This window comes from Chrysoperla carnea, chromosome 4, assembly GCF_905475395.1.
Source record: "Chrysoperla carnea chromosome 4, inChrCarn1.1, whole genome shotgun sequence".
In the NCBI taxonomy this organism is placed as follows: Eukaryota; Metazoa; Arthropoda; class Insecta; order Neuroptera; family Chrysopidae; genus Chrysoperla; species Chrysoperla carnea.
The window spans coordinates 42,739,802-42,760,660 of record NC_058340.1 but is presented as its reverse complement, the minus strand read 5'-3'; the positions used below and the strand labels follow the sequence as shown (position 1 = coordinate 42,760,660).

General features: G+C 27.8%; 1 protein-coding gene across 48 annotated transcripts in view; it reads right to left on the bottom strand.

The window, feature by feature from the left end:
* The window catches only part of LOC123299073 (longitudinals lacking protein, isoforms A/B/D/L), a 422,122-nt gene that overhangs the window by 377,214 nt on the left and 24,049 nt on the right, over nucleotides 1-20,859 (bottom strand). For 2 of the 48 annotated variants that reach the window (XM_044881229.1, XM_044881230.1), the window contains exon 5: nucleotides 467-1,263. The exons of 42 other annotated variants lie outside the window; for them this stretch is intronic. In XM_044881229.1, the coding sequence (XP_044737164.1) occupies nucleotides 482-1,263 (782 nt within the window). In that variant the 3' untranslated portion in view covers nucleotides 467-481. Of the gene's footprint in view, nucleotides 1-466; nucleotides 1,264-12,640; nucleotides 12,913-14,899; nucleotides 15,211-15,685; nucleotides 16,255-18,120; nucleotides 18,387-18,921; nucleotides 19,039-20,859 lie in introns of those variants that run through there. 4 more of the 48 variants (XM_044881249.1, XM_044881276.1, XM_044881262.1 and 1 more) reach the window with 4 other exon arrangements.

The window sequence follows — 20,859 nt, the reverse complement described above, 5'->3', positions numbered from 1 at the left end:
CTATGTGACATACCCCCATGTCTCATATTGTCTCAAGATGACCTCTTTTTGAATAAAAAATAATATAAGTATTACCAAAGCAAAATTATAATATCGAATCAATTAAATCGCACACTGTTTAATATAATGTGCCTGTCTATACTTAAAACGACGGATTGTTAAAGCTAAATCAGGAAAATAAAAGCATCACATACTTGTTATTACAAAAACTTTCGAGATAAGGCACAAGAGATCATTATTACTAATGAATACGATATTTTCAAACACGGTAATAAAAAAATACAGTAAAATCATCAGTTAAAGTTATTTGTAAATTACATCTTAACATTGTAAAAAATTAGGTTAAAAATCTGGTGATCCCAGCACTTTTTCTACGATGTCTATGGGAATCAGCTATCAAAGTTACGAAAAGTCTATCAGTGATTGTGGAATTGAGTATTCTCCTTTTAGTATATCTGATATATGTATGCTTTCGCATAGTTCAGTTTTCTTTCATATCTAATAATTTTTTACGTTTCTTTTTCGCAGCTTTGTGAATATTATGTTTTTCTAGCAGTAACTTGAAAGTATATTCATCTATTTGGCAATCTGGAGGACCAACAATTTTTATTTGATGCATCACAGTAATTGTTAAATCATTGCGGCAGTATTCTTTACGTAATTTTACTGCAAGTTGCTCTTTATTAAGAGTGCGGTTAAAGGTAATCCCATCTGCACTGGCTTGTTCTTGTATACAATCCATGTAGTATTCATTTAATTCTGATAAAAAATAAAATTTCTTGTCTTGAATTACATTCTTATCAATAAATAAGCAAATGTAGCGAAAGGCTTCTTCATGGTATCGACGTTTCTTGCAATATTCAGTTTCAGGCTTATCATCAAATATTTGCAAAGAATATATATATTTTCGTCGACAACTGCGATGACATGTCAGCACTTCTTCGCCTTTCAATATTTTATAAACGTCCGTGTCACCAATATATTCTTGATATTTGTCAATAGCCTTTACAAACATGTTTTTATCACTAACAATCAGATTTTCTTGTTTACCGTTAATACCCTTATTACCCTTAATAGGACCTCTCAAACAAAATACACAAACATTTCGCACTACTTGATGCTCTGAATGTTGAGCCTGGGATATGTTTTCTACAGTTTGATTTTTTTCATCATTATTTTCAGAATAAATGTTAGCATCTGATAGTGATTTTACATCTTTGATACAAATGTTCCACCATGTTCGCGAATGCACTGAAGGGATATCTAAAGTAACAGCAAAAAAAAATAAAAGGTTACGTTAAATACGATAATTTATACTTATTTAGAAGTAAGTACAAAATAAATAATTTGGTTAAGTGCGAGCCGGACTCGAAAACGAATGATCCGGTACCATCGTACAAGATAAACTAAATAAAAAACATAATCCCGAATATAGAAAAGTATAATTTTTTGCTCTAATTATATAGTCTGGTAACTTTATACATCAGATCATGCCTCTGATGAAACTTAGATTATTCATCAACATGAAACAAGTCCGCAAAAAGTCAGAACTATCGGATTTGAAGCAATTTGTTGTATAAAATTACGTTGATAAAATCACGGATGAATCTACAGAGAAAATTCTCATCTCATATTGTAGCATAGTTAGTCTTCTTTAAAAACGTACTAAAAAGATACTATAAATTACTAGTCCTTTAGGGTTATAATCGCCAAAGTTGCGTTCTGTGCTCGAGATCACAAACTTGGTTTATTCATTGGACCAACATCATGCACAAATCGGCAAAAAATCAGAACCACCGGATTTAACACAAATGACCCCGTACTTTCATGCAACCAGGTTACTAAATTCATAACAGATATGAAAAATATTATATTATAATAAAAAAATAATAAATATTATATATGAAAAATCATTTTATTAATAAAAATATTTTTATTTCTTAATTTTATGGATACAATGCAAATGCCGATTTAAAGCGCTGGTGATAAAAAATTTTCGGTTACAATGTGGACAGTCTAGTTTCGGTTCTTTTCCACATTCACTTCTTTGATGAAAATTTAAATTATGTAGAAATTTATAACTTCGATTACAATTATTACAGCTAAATTTATTGGTTTGTTTACAACCTATAACAGATAAATAAAATATGTGTTTTAACAAAGCTCCCCGAAAGCATAAAAATATCTATAAACATATTTCTACAAAACAAAATAGAAACGTGTATACTAAAAAGCGATTCAGACTCGCACTCAAATGATTCCGTACTATCCTAAGGGATATAAATATAAATACTTCTGTAAAAAAAACTAATTACGGAATCCAAGATTTGCACTTTACCGGTTTTGCTCCCTAGGTGTGTAATAAACTATTTTTGAACAATATAATTGGGGTGTTCTGGTTCCGTGTCCCACCACTCAAATGGTCTGCGGTTCATAAGTCAAGCTTATTATTGATGCTAAACTATAATTTTGATTATTTCATGCTAGGTCAATAATATTTTTAACCAAGTTTATTGTTAAACCTTGCACAGTACCTGACTCACATGCAAATTCCAACGAGACGAATGATTCCCTATACAACTATCATAAACAATACTTATAAGCTAAATAACTGGATGGGGCAAATCCATGCTCTAAATGTGTCACCTCTAAATGTAGTTCTTGGACTATATCAATACTAATACAGAAAAGAGTTAGTAAAGAAGTAAAAAGGCACTTTACTCCTGAGCAAAATTTCCATTTTTCGACATACCTGCTATAAGAATGCAAAAAATTTATATCTGATTATTTGATATTATTGCATTCCAGGCCATGCAGAACTTTATCAAAAATAATGAACAAAATTGGTGTGGACGACACATTATATATCAAAATTTAATCTGGCATCCTAATTTCTCTAATGAAATGCTGATTCCTTAATTGCTATAAATTCTTCCTCGATATCGACCTGTTTTTTTGATAACCTAAATTAAATAATTTATTTCCATAAATATCGTTTACAAAAATATATTGAAGAAAATTGACAGGTGTACAAATGTATGACATAATCTGTTCACTTTTCCAGAATATAGAAAACAACAATTTTTGGCTCTGATTATAACATATATGATAAATATATTTAAAATAATTTCTGTTAAAAAATATAATGTAATTTATTAATAACTAGCAAAAAACTTTGACTATTTATTTGCAAAAGAAAAAACCAAATTGAAAATACATTATCTACAAATTTCTAAAAATTATTGTATTAAGTATTTCAGTGACCAACCGTGCAAATGTTTTGAGCAAAAAAATTAATAAAAAACAAACAGAACACGGTAAATTATTTATTTACTTCATAAAAAAAATACAAAAATGGAAGTCGATCGCATTCTTCATTAATTTGATTAAAATATAAAAAAACATTTATGCAATTAGTCACATGATTTTCAAAATTATGTGCAATTATTGTAATATTTCCGAGGTTGTGCATCGATTTTATGAACTTGATATAAATGACGGGTTAGATGGCCTTTATGATGAAATTTTCGATGACAATGTGAGCATTCTTGAGACGGCTCCTTCCCACATTCAGATTCATGAAAAAATGATGGATATTTGTAACTTCGATTGCAATTATTACAATAAAATCTATCAGACTGTTTAACACCTATAAAAGAATTAACGAGTTTTTTTAAGAAATAAAATAGAACATAAACAATAAACAAAATAGCCCTCTAGACCAAAATACCCCCTTTAGGAGTAAACTCCAATAAACTCCAAAAACGATTTTCATTTTCTAATTTAAAAAAAGTAAAAGTACAAGTTGGCGTGGAATGAAACTGTGTGAAAAGTTAGCATTTTCATTACAAAAGAAAAAATTCACCTAATGTATTTTTTATAATTTCTTAAAGATAATGTTATACTTTTCGAAGTATATCGTATTAAAAATGCGAAACCTCCAAAATTATTACTATCTTCAAAAACTTGTTTAGTGAATTTTGGCTTTTATCATGTAGATTTTATTTACTAAATTTAATCTCAGTTTGTACTTTGAAGTTTAGGAGTTGAATATTTTGCGAAGGCTACTTTTAAAACTCCCATTAATTAATGAAGGTTAACTGAACACATCATTCACTCTTTAAAAAAAACAGAATTACATACTGATGGAAAATTGTACACAAGCGTCAGACATTTTGTTCTACACTATTATAACTTCGGAATCTTTTTCTTAGAAATTATCTGATAAATTTTGAGTTAAATCGAATAATAATTAATAATATTAATTTTTATTAATTCTTGATTCAATCTGTAGACTTAAAAAATTATATATTGATTTACAATTGTTCAATAATGGAAATATATCGATTTAAAAATGCATGTTCAAAGCATAATTCACATTATTTTATTATCATCTTTCTTTCGAGGAAAAGATATGAAACAAAAAAAATCTTATTTAACTTTTTTTTTGTCTTTGAAAAGTCTTATTGACTTACCTTTGAAAAATAATGAAAAAAAAAACTTATTTATATCTTATTTTATCATGCTGGGGCCGACAAGTATGGAATGGGTATATAACATCGCCTAATGAGTGGATTTTACTCACTTTGCGATTTGCGTTCGCCTTTATTCCTGGCCATAGCTTTAGCCAAACATGTTCCTGTTTATAAAAAATAATGATATTGAAAACATGTTCGGAACAAACGATAATTTATTTGTGCGTAAAAGGAAAACCAAAATTAGAAGAAGAAAAGAAATTACATTTAATAAGATATTAATTTTTCATTTGGTATTATTTTATTATAAACAATGTATAAAAATTATGTGTTTTAAATTATTTGATGTTTTAAAAGCATATGTCGAGTTAAACTACCTTTACGAAAAAATGTTCGTTCACAATGTGGACATTTCTCTGATGGCGTTTTTCCACATTCGACACGTTGATGTAAGTTTAGACTATACCGATGTTTGTAACTTCGATTGCAATTATTACAATAAAATCTATCATTTTGATTTACACCTATAAAAGAGATAATAAATGTTCTTAACAAATAAAAATATTTATGATGAAAAGGAATTATGTCAAAAATAATAATTGTTATTAGTCCTGATTCATACAGTAGCCACAGAGAAGAATCAATATATTTTATTATTAATTAATACATGAATAAATATGCAATCTCTGTTGACCTAAAATGGGTTAATTAGTTACACTACAAAATTCACCAATGCTTGTGTCATACATTAATTGAACTAATCTCGAATGCAAAAAACATGTTTGAAAAAGAACTTGTAATCTCCTTTCTAATCAAAAATAATTCATACTAATATTATGGAACAAACTTATCCATACTGACATAATAAATTAAAAAGTTACTCTGTATCAAAATCAACTGTGCTTATCTATCAGTCAACCAACTTGGCGTTCACGGATAATCTTATGAACCAATTTTTACCTTGATTTTTTTAAATTTAATATAGGGATATCTTAAACCCAGGTAAACGACTTCCAATTATTGTTGCAATTTAATATTTGACATTTCTATGTAAAAATAGTTATTGTCAAGCAAATAAAATTGCAATGCCTGTCTGTATATTTTCGCTTATCTTAGAAAAAGTCAATCCGATTTCGATGGAATTTACAAGGGCAAGATCAATTACTCTCTTAAGCAAAATTAAGGCTTTTTTCGCTTGTACTCTAGTAACAAAGAAGAGGTATTAGTTACTTTAGTAACTAAGAAGAGGTATAAAAGGGTTTCAAAAGAAAATTGTGTCTTGCATTAATTAGAGAGCAAACTTTGTTTATTGTATAGTTTTAAACATTCATGTATAGGTAATATTCATTCTTTACATGAATTTGAAATTGTCAGGTAGATTTTATTAATCCAAAATTTCAAGTAAGAGGTCGGTCATTCATAAATTACGTCAAACAAAAGTTTTGAATTCGGACTTCCCCCACTGTTTATCATAGTTGTTCGCATTTATAAAGCCCCTCCCACCCGTCTGGTCTGATGTCACATATTTTTCAATTTTATATTTCAAAATAATTAAATCAACAATTTCAAAATTTTTTTATTTCCATTAGATATAAAACGCATAAAGTCGTAAATAAGGTATAAATTTCTCGTTCGAATATTTTAGATTTTGACCCTACCCACTCCTTGACCTTTATCACACAATTTCTCTTTTCTTTGACCCTCTCTCCTCCGCTAAAAGTGCTATGTAATTTATAGCCTAATTTCTATCGTAAAAAAGGTCAGAGAAGTTACTTATGAACATAGGAAATTACCTTTAAAAAACACAAAAGATATAAAATCAAAAATGAAATGTATATTTTACATTTTAATTATGTTATTTTAAAAAAAATATATATATATATAAATTATTTCACAATCTTATGTATGAATAACATGTGCCGAGTTAAATTGCCTCTATGATAAAATTTTCGTTCACAATGTGGACATTCCTGCGATGGCGGTTTCCCACATTCAACACGTTGATGTAAATTTAAACTATACCGATGTTTGTAACTTCGATTGCAATTATTACAATAAAATCTATCACCTATAAAAGAAATAATAACTTATCTTAACATGTAGAAATGTCTAGAGCTGATAAACAAAGGAATTATGTCAAAACCAAAAAAAATATTCTTAATATTATTGCTGGCCTCGAGAGTAGTAACAGAGGAGTTAGTTCGTAAATGAGCAATATAGATCAATTTGGTCTTATGTCCGTAGGACCCATCTTGTAAACCGTCAGAGATAGAACAAAAGTTTAAATGTAAAAAATATTCCTTATAAAAAATAAACATCTTTTGTTTGATACATTTTTTCGTAAACATCTCTGTGTACCCGCGAGGACTCAAATTACATATGTGTGGCTACCTAAGAGTGAATGATATCTTTCTTTATTTATATGACGTAAAAAAAACAAACAATTCCGTAATCAACAGTGTCTATACATGGTATTTCAACAATTAACTCAGTAAATTGTTTGTTTTCCCTTATTTTTAAATTCCCTTCAATTTTTTACACTTTCGAATTTCGAAAATAAAACGATTTTTTAAATAGTACCTTTTTTATTTACTTATAATGAACAAAGTTATAAAAGTCATACGTTCAGTCATCTTTATGTATAGCCATCTTATGTTGCCTTAAACTGCCTATATGTTTAAATTTTCGGTATGGACAACGTGGACATTTCAGTGCTGGCTGGATTCTTTTACATTTTTTTACACCTATAAAAAAAATAGCAGCTTTTCTTAAGCGATAGAAATGTCTAGGGCAAATAAATAAAAGTTATTATGTGAAAATTTTAAATAATATTTATATAATTTATCCTGACTCATAAAGTAGAAACACGAGAGTATTAACGAATTCGCGGTGGCCAAATATGTGTTAGTAACATTTCAAAGACAAACTGTTCACCAGAAATATGCGCCAAGCATCAATCTTTGGGGTCACTAAAATATTTGTGTATATTTATGTTTCAAAATAAGATAACTTCTTAAATTTCCTTTTTGATTAAATTTTCGGTTAAAATTATTTCACATATAATACTCGTAAGTTACTATGCAGAGTTTCTGAGATATCGCAATATTTGGATCGATTTTAGTCCGTATCTCAAAAACTATCCGACCAGTCATGCAAATGCACCCGATTTTTGTACTTTTTGGGTCAAAATTACCTTATATACTGAGTTTTATCGAAATTGGAGATAAAAAAAATTTCGCCATTTTTTGAAATTTTTTTAAGGGGTAAATTGTTTTGGAATTTGATGAAACTCGGTGGGTGGGGTGTTGATCCAAAAATGTTGTATAAAAATCAGGTTCATTTAATGGATTAAATCTATAGAAAGTTACAATGTCAGCGAGTATCACATGTATTTTGAACAAAAGTGAGAATAAGTTAGGGTTATAACGTGATAGTCTTTGTTTTTAAACGAGAAATTGCCCAGAAAAGCGGGCTTGTATCTGCTAGTTTTTAATAAACCTTTACCAGCAGATAGCAATGAATTACTGAAAACTTGTTAAGTTCACAATATAAAAAAGTAAACAAATGTACACACATAACCACAGCATCATCTGGTGGCAGAAGGATGAGTACCAACAACACTGAAATACGGAAATGAAATAAGAAGTATTTGTTTCTAAGTTTCATCAATGGTAAAAGATGAAAGTATAGAGTTTGTGACAAAACCGTAAGTCTACTGGCTGAATCACTTAATTGAAAGAAGAAATTACAAAAAAAAAATTTTGTACGTAGTACAAAAATAGAAAAAATACAAAATAAAAAATAAAAATTCTTTTAATAGAAAATTATACATATATATTAATCATTATAATATTTTTATATAAAAAACTTTTTAATAAAATTATTTTCTAATTTTATGTACAATAATCATATGTTGCATTAGATTGCCTCTATGATGAAATTTTCGATCGCACTGTGGACATATTTGTGTGGGCGGTTTTCCACATTCAATACGTTTATGCCTCTGATATGTATACCGATGTTTATATTTTCGATTACATTGTTCACAATAAAATGGAAATGGTTCTTTTTTTTTATCACCTAAAAAAATAATCACAAAAACGTATAATTATCGTATTTATATCATAATTTGAAGAATGTCAACAATATTTCCCCGAAATGAAAACACCACCGAAAAAAAGCTTAGGAAACAAAAAAAAAAAAAAATTTGGTGTCAAAATTAAAAGAAATATTTTGATTTTCTCTTATGAAATATATTTGTGTCTTAAAATAAGATGTCGTCTTAAATTTCCTTTTTGATAGAATTTTCTGTTACAAAATTGACATATTTGTGATGGTATTTTTCCACATTCATAACGTTGATGTAAGTGTAGACTTCGAACCTGTTTATAGCTTCGAGGACATTTGTTACAATAAAATCGAGGGCCTGAAAATAAGTGTTTTATTATAAATTAAAATTTTTGATTCAAGAAAGACATAAAGGGTAGGATCTAAAATATTTAAAAGAAGTACATTGAGTGATTTGTTGATTCTAGTATAATTTTATGAAAAAAATAAAAATTGATTGATTTGCTTGCTGACTGGCTGAGCAAAACAGATAACTGCAACGAAGACATCGTGGTTGTTATCCTACAATATTTCCCTATAAAATCTATGAAACCATTATGACAATATGCTTAAACCTCTCTACTTTTTAAATAATTATTTTACTATATTATCTTCTAGAGTTGAAAGCAAACAATTTTACTACGTTATTCAGTAAATCTGTATCTATCTTGTCTGCCAGCTAATCTGTTTTTATTTTTATACCACTGAACTTACAACAGTGAAATGAAATATAATAATGTGTTTGAGACTTCTAACATGAAAGTTTCAATATTAGACAAGCAAAGATGTCGTATTTTGGAAATCATTACAAATAATAATTCAATCAAATTAATGATTTAGAAAAAAAAATTTGAATCTGAAAGATATTTTGGATGCTACCATTGGGAAAACTTCGGGATGCTACCATTAGAAACACTTACCGCCGCGCCACCTTGAATTTAAGGGAGCGTGCGCTTTTTTCACCTTCTCTCGTTCTCTAGCATTTTTAACGTAAAAGTTATTGAAAACTAAATTTTCTACAAAAAAGATCATAGTTATAACATTTCGAGATAAATTTATTATTTGAAAAGTTATCGCATAATTTCGCCTAGACCATAAAAATAGAGGTTGAAGACAAACTTTCATAACATTCAGATGGCACTTTTTTACAAACCATTTGTTAAAATATCATGTCTTTAAGACGCAAAATTCTATTATTGGAAAAATTTTATTGGTTTCAAACTTTAGTGAAATTGATATATGAGTATAGATTAAAGAATCAAAGAAGTTATGTTAAGTTGGTAGGTACATTTTCTACTTGGTCGAGGAAATGTTGTTTTTTGATGAGTTCAAAAACTTTCAATACGAAGTGAAGCCAAGGATTCCAATCGCAACATTTCCTTTATCATTTAATATACCAACTAAACAGAGCATCTTTGCTTCTTTTATCTATACTGATATATCAATTTCTCTTTTATCTATATTGATATATTAAAATTTGAAACACTCTAATAACAATTTGCGTCGTATAGACATTATATTTAAACAAAAGGTTAGCAAGAAAGTGTCATCTGAAAGTTATGAATAGCATTCTACCAAATTCTTAAAAAAAAGCAGCGGAATGAGGAGAAAACTTCAACCTCCTATTTTCTAAACAGATAACTTTTTTAATAAATGATATATCGCAAAATATTAAATGACATTTTTTTTAGAAAATTTATTTACAATAACTCTAATATCTATTAACTTTTTGCATTAAAACTCTAAGAGATAAGGCGGAAAAACCGGACGCATCCTAAAATTCAAGATGGAGATTGAATTTTTGAAGTTAAGCTCATCAAAGGACTCCCCACTGAATATCAAAATGTCTTTCGGACTCAAATCATTTTTTTCTATCACCTTTAAGGAAAAGTTAATTTGCTTCAAGTATAAATGGAATCATCTATGATTATTTTCAATCTTATACTAGGATCATTTTTCTTATCCTTTTTTCCTCCTGAGATTTTAAACTGATTGGTATTTTCAAACTAAAAGATTGTCATGAAATCACAGTTTATGTAAAAAAGAAATTAATATACATTATTTTTTACAAAATATATTTATGTTTTAAAATAACATGTCGTCTTAAATTCCCTTTTTGGTAAAATTTTCTATTACAAATATTACATATTTGAGTTGGTGTTTTTCCGCATTCAAAACGTTGATGTAAATTTAGACTATACCGGTGCTTATAACTTCGATGACAATTGTTACAATAATATCGAGTACCTGAAAAGAATTGTTTTATTGTAAATTAAAAACTTTTATTCAAAATAGCTAAGGATATAAATTTTTGGATTTTGTGAATAAACAAAAATTATTGTAAAAACATGTATTTTTGATTAATTGAATACTGCAACACTTGTTTTCATATTGATAAATTTTTTTAATACTTCTTAATTTATATAAAAATGGCTTTTGATTTTACATAAATATTACATATAAAAAATTCTTTTAAAAAAAATACAACACAATTAGAAAACATACGAAAAGTATCGAAAAAAATAACTACAGAAAGTAATTTAAATAATAAAAAAATTAAAAAAATCAAAAAATAATTTTATAATAATTTTATCTTAAATTCAATACCTATGTTTAAAAACAAAAATCGACGAAATAACTGACATCCAATCAAATGTTTTTAAATTACTTTCTTGTTCATAATCAAATAGTTAAATAATTAACAGTCTTAACAGTTTGAATAACATGCCCAAAAAATATTTAAAAATAATCGAAAAATTTGGGCAAGATAATATTTAATGAGACCAAAATTGAAATTAGCAAACAATTCAATAAAATTAAGTACAAACTTATATAAAAATAATTTTGATTAATTGCACTTAGATATTTTTCTTTAAATTAATAAATTAGTTACGTCATAATACTATAAATTTAAAATAATAAAAATGTTATTAAATGATATATTTTTATAAAGAAAAAAAAAATTAAACAAGAATAGCAAATTTCCTCAAAAATAGAATTAAAGTCATACACTTATTGTTTTATTTATTAAAAAAAAAAAATGTTATGAACGCTAATAAGGCAGTAATTACAATTTTTGGCAGTAATTGTGATAAGTACAAGTGCAAGTACAAGTAAAGTCTTCAATAACGTAACGAAGATATATACAATTCGTTGGCTCAAGTTAATCAATCTCTTTAATTATGTCTAAGTTTTAAGTAACTTTGACCATTTCTCTGAATTTTGTTTTATTTCTTAAAAAGTAATTACGTATAAGAAATTTTAGCTTTAATTCTTTGTTTTCCTTTTTACGTACTCAATTCTTTTTGCTCTAAAGTGTATTTCTTTGAAAAATAATTTATGTCGTAAAAATATTTCTGGATATTTCGTTTTTCTCTTTCTAATTTTTTACCTGAACGATCTATTTATAAGAAAAATGCGGAAAAAATAAAATAAACATTATATTGACCACAGAAAAATAAAATTTAACTAAAACGAAGAAAAAAATAAACAAAAATCATTTTCAATAAAATTTCTATCAATTAATAACATTTTCAATATTTTTTAAATTATTACGATGGCAATTCGCGACATGTAACAATAATTTACTCTTTTGATAAAATCGATGGTCACAATAATCGCAAACATGTTTAGGTGGCTGTCCACATATATGCTTCATGTGATATTTTAAATTTCTAAGTGCATTATAACTTCGACCACATTGTGGACATTGATGTATCCGTTCTGGATGTAATATTGTACGCCTTGGATGCCAGTCTGATTGTCGCAATTCATTTATTTCAAGTCCATGCGGCAATAACAATTGTAATGGGTACGCTGAAAGAGGTAAATTCAAAAAAATATAACATAAAAATAAATAAATAAAAATAAATAAATTAATAAAAAAATAAAGAATAAATAATCAGCCGTTAGTTGTTACCATTATTACGTTACGGTTATGGTTAAAAACACTATATTATAATAATTTATTTGTTGATTAGTTTTTAAAGAGGAAACTGAGTTAGCGCAAAGAGAGCGTGTTTGTTTTATTTGTTTTTTATACAAAAAAAAAATTATTATTTGTTAGTGTCATTTTAAAGTTCAAAAGTATCTACGCCATGAAGAATTTTCATATGTTTTTTAAAACTGCATTTATGATGGCTACTATGATGGCATAGTTGGCATAAATATTTTGGCGGTTGGCCACAAACATTACGTGCATGATATCGTAAATTTTTTAATGCATTATAACTACGGCCACATTTTAAACAATAATAACGGCCGTCTAAACGCCTCTCATATGAGAAACGTTTTGTTGTTTTGAAGGGTGACATCATCCAGGTGGGATATTCTGAAACAATCAATTCAAATTATGAGGCCAGAAAAGAAATACCCAAAATTTTTCCAAAACAAATTCAAAAAAAACAGCACTATTATGGAAAACTACAAAACAATTTGCAAAATGAAATTCTACGAAATAAAAAATTATTGAATGATAAATGGCCATAACAGCTTTCTACAAGCTAACAAAAAATAATGGAAATTTCTAGGAAATCAGCCAATTGGTGAACTAAAGTTTGTTCATTTATATTTCTACTCTAATCATACATGAAAATAATTTTGAAATTTAGATATATATCCCCTAAAAATAGTGCAAATTTTTTATACGCACCTATTTATAGTGTAGTTATGTGAGAAATTGTTTCGTGAAAAATAAATTTTGAAATTTACCGAAATTTTGTTTAATAAATGACCTCATTTTCTATTTATTCCCACTAAAAAATTAAAGAGAAGAAAAGCTGATTTGGAATTTTTTTTATTAATAAATATAATCATATTAACATTTAAATTATTTGAAAAGAATCACACATAAATATTTTATAAATAACAAAAAATAACTAAAAATAATTAGAAAACATTAGTACTTCATCAATCTGATCAAAAAGAAGCAATATTCATCGTAATAAATTGAAAAAATTACGCCAATCAGCAATATGAACACAATATGATATATGTCGTATAAAAAAAATAGTGGCGATTCTTTGTACTAATTATAATAATTTTCGAAACAAATTTTACATTTAGGTCTCCAATTTTCATATGTTTGTCTTTAGGACATTTTTGTTAAATTGATAAAACCTATCATACTTTACATCACGATATTTTTAGATCAGACCAATACATTTTCATCAATATAAACAACAAATTCTTGAGAGTAATGTTCAAAAATTTGCTGACATGCATTTGTAAAAAGAAAAGATTAAAAAAAACATAAAATTATAGTTTACATTGATTAGTGAACGAAGTGTAATTACATAATGAAAAATTTTCAAAGAATGCCGTGGCTAACTCTTTAAATTTAGTCTTAATATCAAAGTTACATGTTCTCATAAACTCTACGAGCATTATTATTTGGACGCCTTACTGAAGCGCATGTAATATGTCGATCCAGGTAGTTTCAATAAAAAATAATTGTTAGTTGTATTATATGGAAAAACTTTCTAAAATGAAATATTCCTATCAATATCAGATATGAACATGAGTTGACTTTTAAACTTTACTTTGAAGATCAAGGTCAAATTAAATGTCATCAACAAATGCCACCTTTTGAAATCAAAATTTTTTGGAAGCTTTTTTAATAAAACTCAAAAGAAAAATCACCTCGGTCAAAAATAGATATGGCAGTGATAATGAAATTTTCTAAAGTAATTTAATCCGAAATATACAAAAATCGGGTCCCTCGAATGAACCACTCATTGAACAAGTAGTTTCTGCGATATAGACTAAAATCTTGATATCCCGAACACAATTTCTTCGGCCGAGCCCTCAGAAACTCATCCAATCTTTAATTTAACCCGAATTTTGCTCTTTTGGGGTCATTAGCTTATATATGAAGTTTCATCATATACAGAAATAAAAAAATTTTTCTTAGCACCAAAGGTCCTATGAGAGTAACAACAAAAAAAACCAAAAAGATTATAGCATGAAAAATATAAAATGATTAACTGCTCAAAAATTTTTTATAAAAACTCGTTCAATCGAGTTTAAAATAAAATCCACTAAACAACCCGATCAAACGCATTGTATGAAATCATGTATGGCAAATATTCATTAAGTGAGAAACATCGAACAAATTTTTCCCAAATAGCACGTTTTTTTTTGTTTTTGACATATAAGAAGGAATATTGTAGATCAAACACTGATGATTTTCATATAGTAAATAAGTAGGATGTGATGCTACATATCTGATCCGACATTAATTAAATAAAAATGAAAGTCCTTCAACGATCGAAAACTTAAAAGTATGCATAAAATATTTTCATTTATTTGTAATTACACTTACAAAAATTAAATTAAAATATAACATTTTTATGATTATTACGAATGTGTGAATCTAAACCGAATTTTCTATGACATCGATGTGGACAATAAGGACACTGTAATTTTGGTATTTGTCCACACTCTTTCCAATGTCGGCGTATATGCCGAATATTTTTATAGGTTCGTCCACAACGTGTACACACATATCGATCATCAATAATAACTAATTTTTCACTATTTTCATCTTCTTGGTAACCTTCTGGTTTTATGAACATAAAATGTTCTTCGTAATACTGTTGGCTTGGTGATGATGTGATATTCTGACCATCTATAAAGAAAATAATTACCGGTCATTTGAATGAAAAACAAAAGCAAAGAAAAAGAAAAAAAAATTTGTGTTCACTTTCTCTTAACTTTCTTAATGTTAAATTAGTTGCTTACAGCTTCGAGAAATTAAATCAAAAAATTCCCAGCACCAAAATATCTATATAAAACCTTATTCTTGATTTCTATAGAAAAATTTTGCCATTCTTAAAAAATTAACTCTCAAGTCGTATATTGATACTTTTTACAAATAAGGAAAACTGCGAAAATTGCAGGTGCATAAGGTAGTTTTTCAGTAAGTCTCAGAATATCAGTACAACAGAGTTTTATTTTTTATTTAACTTTCCTCAATTATTACTTTACAAAATCAACGTAACTTAAAACAATAAATTTAGACAAAATAAATCTCTCTCTCTCTAAATTATCTTTCTGCAAGGATCACGAAAGGTTCAATTGAAAAATTATTACTAATTTATAAAAGAAGTACGGGCAACCTATCTCTCAGTACAAAAATCGCAAACATATCCATCAGTTGATGGTGTCCCACTTGTGCAATTTTCATGAGCCCATTTTTGGCACATAATACATAATATCCAATCTTCGGTAGGAGGCGAATAATATTTTTCATTACAGAAAATACAGAAATATTCATCTTCTTCATCTTCTTCAGCCTCAACATTTTCCAAAGTTTTTAAGGATTTTTTGGTAACCCTTTTCTTAGTTTTTTTAACATTACTTTCATTAGCTTCAGTTTTTTTTCTTTTCCTATTTCCTTCTAATGATTTTCTCTCGGTGGGTTTTTTCTTTTTTTCTGATTTCTTTTCTTCTTTAATTTTTAAATCAGTCTTTTTAGGACTACTAGTCAGAGTAACGTCTGAATTTATTCCATGCTGAAGGTCCAAATCTGATGTTTTTTTTTCAATTTGTTTTTCCTGTTTCTTTGATTTCTTTTCTTCTTCAAGCTTTAAGTCGTTCTTTTCAGGACTGCTAGTCTGAGCAGTGTCTGACTTTGTACCATGTTTCACTTCCGCATCTAGTCCAATCCGACCTTGATGTGTATAAAATCAAAAAATTAGTTTTTTTCAGATTAAGTATCAATAAGTTTATTTAAAATCAGAAACTTATTCATTCAAAGATTCATACGAAAAAAGAGATTCAACACAAAAGGAATTGATAAAATTAAGAATTAGTTCTTCTTGACGAATTAATTCAATTAGTTACCATAATAATATAAAAGCATTAGTACAACGGGAATTAAAGGAATTTGGTTAACGAATCAAATCAACTCAACAAAAATTTATAATTTAATTAAATGCTACCAAAAAACAAAACTAAAAAAATAAATTAACCCAATATATGATTGTAAAATATACTTTTGCCCCCGCATGTAGGTAAGGCCTTCAAAAACTGATATTTGCAGACAATTAATGGTTGAGCTAAAATACTAGATAATTTCTGAAACATAAAAGTGTCCTTGTTCTCTTTTCCAGTTTCTAAAATAATAGACACGAATCGAAATGCCCAGAAGCCTTACCTACTCAAAAATCAATCGAGCATATTACATTCATTAGAATGACTTAATTAACACTTATTAGCCAAATTAATAGCCTTTTAGCCAAATCCATTCAAAAATTTAAGCCAATATTCCTAGCCATACATTATCCATAGTTCTCAAATTCAGATTACCTCCTTTCTACAAAGCTGCACGTAAGATCAAGATCAGGATAGAACGAAAATAACTTTTTAAACTAGAATAATTCTTTACAAAAACATTTCCTAAACAAAAATTGATTTCGAAAATTGTATGATTCAGATTATTTGGAGAGCCCTTGATTCTAGTTACATTCATGATTAATAAGCGATAAATAAGCACTTTAAATTAGAAAGTGGTTAATTATAAAAAAAAACCACAAACTTTGAGTGGAAACATTTTTCTGAACAACGAAATAGTTTTACTGAAATACTATTCTTCACATTTTTATTTAAAAGCATTTGACTGAAATTCGACTAAGTTTCTTAAAAACGAAATTTGAATTCGAATGCGAATGCAACTCGAAAGCGTGAAAAATAACTGTACTAAATCTATTCAAAAAATTATATTTAGTTTTATTTTTTCAGGAGAAATAATTTTAAGTGCTCCTCCATCTTTTGCCGGTCAAGATCACAAAGTTTAAAGTTTTCTACTATCTCCTAACAATTATAAAGCAGAATGAATTTTTTAATGTATCGGAAAGCTCAGATCGAAAATAATGTATGCGTAAAATGTGTTCGAGCATTTACCAAATTAATAAAAACACCCCTGTATATCTAGACAAACTAATGTTAAAATTATCTAAATTTTAAAATGAACCTTACTTAAACATCCCATAGGTGTGCAAACTGGAAATCATTTACACAAGTACCAATTTGATGCGCACTAGCATGCATAATCATTTTTTTCGCTCCATTGTATTACTTGACGCAACAAGTTTAATGAACAAAAATTTTGTTATTAATGTTTATAAACGCAAAAAATCGTTGTGGAAAAACTACCCATAAGGAACAAATGTTTATAAATGCAAAGAATCGTTGTGAAAACTACCCATAAAGGTGAAAACCACTGTGTTGTCAAATCTTGGTACAACTATTATCTCTTGTTAGTGTATGGCACTAACAAATCTTTGCATCTTTGCAACAGTTTGAACGTGTGTGGAGGCCGATTAGCTTTCTACAAAATTAAAAAAAAAATACAAAAACAAAAACAATAAAAGTAAAATTTTTATTTCCCATGAAAAAATATTACAGTTAAAAATGACAATTGATTGAAACCATACTTTAATATTAGTTTTTGTTCTGTTAAAAATTAAAAAAAACTATGTAAAATATAATGAAATAATTACTTTAAAATTATAAAAAAAGGAAAAAGATTGAAACGTAAAAAATAACATAAAAATTAAGTAGGTAATTATACAGTTTTCTGAGCTTCATCTGGATGATGCCATCGAATATGGTGTTGAATGTCCCGCTTGTAATAAGTTGCAAATTCACAATATGGACATTGAGTCCTCGGTGGTTTTCCACACTCTTGTTTCATATGTCGATTTAAATGTCGTTTATGAATATATTTGCGTGGGCAGTTTGGACATTGAAATTTTCGTTCATCACTTTTGATTGATGATATATGTTGATTGTAATATATTTCTAACATAAGAAAGGAAACATTAAAATTTATCCTACAAAACGAGGGTGGTGATTCTCCCACGATAATTTCGAGATAAATAAATCTACCGTTGTTTTTAAAGTAAGCTTGGCCTGGCAAGAGTAGGTTTTCCAAACCCACAAGTTTTAGAACTATGTTGAATGAGAATGAAGTATTTTATTTCTCTTTTCATCGATCAAATGGACAATTAAAATGGTGCTGTAAAATTTTCGGACTTTTTTCTGACTTTTCATAGATCGAACGAAAGACAATCGAACAAACTTGAAAATACATGAAGTAAAGTATTTAACAATTAGGACATTTTTCCTAATTTGGTGTTTGGAAAATAAATCCATAAAATGTACAGTTCAGGCCTTGCAAAATAAGGAAAATAAGTCAGGGGTTTCTAGTCAAACCACAGCTAACGCTTAGAAAAGGAAGAAAATATCCTAGAAAAAGGTATTTCGAGGAGAGAAAATGTAAAGAAATACTTTCTTGAAAAAGGCAAAGGTGAGTATAAAAAAAGGTTAAACTGACCACCATTGAAAGTAGCTTCATCCACTCCAAACGTATCTTCGAAACTCCATTCTTGCATTGGACTTCCTTGTTTTGATGTTACAGTTAAACTATTTTCAGAAGAATAATAACCATGTCCTGAAGAATTAACGAATTCAAATAATTAAATATTACAGTAATGAATTTAATTCATAAATTTTTAAAGAGCGTTTTATTAATTAACCAAATTTTTAAGTAAGCTTCAATGAATCACCAAAGTACTGCCAACATTTAAAAAAAACCTTTACCAACAACCAAAACGAATTTGACTGGCGACCAAAATATACTCACAAAGAATAACAAATTCCAAAGTCAATTTAAATGCGAAAACCAATGATTGATTACCCATAAATGGTATGTATACCCAATATACAAATCACAAAATGATATAAACAGTGAAATATGAACATAATTTGCATAAAGATACCTATAAGAAATCAAAATACATAAGTTCTGTTTGTATAATAAAATAACATAAATTGGATACTCTTGTATGACGTAATAAATTCTTAAAATACTTTTTAAGAGAATAATATTAACTTATTTGTGATTTCCGGTACCCATAGTCCATTCATGTAATTCAACAAAATTTACAAAAACGAAATTCAGCGAAATTTTAATGATAGGTAGGGGATTGTCAACTTTTTCTCTTTTAATAAAGTCCGTTATGTATGATTTTACATTTTGAAAATATACTTTCACAATAAATTGTTGAGAACAATTTGCTTTTAAACAATACCAAAGAAAAAAGGTATCAAGAAAATTTTTAAAATGTTGTTCAGGTTCTCAACGTTTCACCTTCCAGATGGCCGTCACCTTTTATAGATGTCGTAGGAGAAAACTTAGGGATGAAGATTTTTGTTTGTATCTACCCAACCTACATTATATTGACTATTGATGTCATGTTTCGTATGACTATAAAAGAGACACTTAAATTCATAGTTAACAACAAAGTACACCCAAATACAATAAACGTAAACCAGTGGTATTATATGTTCTTCGACCACATGTTTTTATACCTACATGTTCTTTGGAATTAAATAAAAAGGGAAACGTCCAAATAGCATCAAAAATTAATTCAAATCCTTTCATTTTAAAAAGTATAAGAAACTCATAAACCAATGGTATTTATACTTCGTTCAATTGATAGTTTAATTAAAACTGAAATTACTGCGCCAATATGGTGTAGATTGTAGTTCCTATATACATACACATACATGTTAATCTGCAGGATTTCTTGGTGCAGTACTATTTTCAACCATGATAGAATTAGACAAGGTATGTTCAATGGAGGAAGGGTGTTGGTTCATTTCGCGCAGGTACCCAGTCGACGTTGTAAAAACATGAATACGTTTAAGTGAACAAGCCTTGATTTTAGAAATGAAAAAATCGTTCTCCATCCAAATTTTTTAAAATATTATCGAGAACGAAAACAAACAATCCATATTTTATTACGAGAGTGAGAAAATATCCCCACCCTATCCCTACATGCGCAAAAACATACCTTGTCTAATTCTACCATTATTTCAAATAACTTTTTATATGTATCCAAATATCAGCAACCGCTATCGGGCTAATTTATATGAATACAATGGAATCCGTGTGTGGCATAGCTCGGACTGTATAAATATGTTGTCAGTACGTATTTTTGTTTGTTTTGTTTATAAAATTATTTCCATTAACAAGCGTAGAATAAATAAGTATCTTGAATGTTTCCTTCGTTATCACACAAGCGAGAGTAATATTTCAAAATTTTACTTTAGGAATTCGTTTTATATAGTAATCTGTGTATATAGACATGTTGGTTAATTTCATTTAATTTAAAAAAATTACATTGGGTAAACAAATTACAACAAAAGAAACAAAGAAAGGAAATTTCACACGAAACAAAAAAAATTTAATATATTTTTTTGAAAAAAT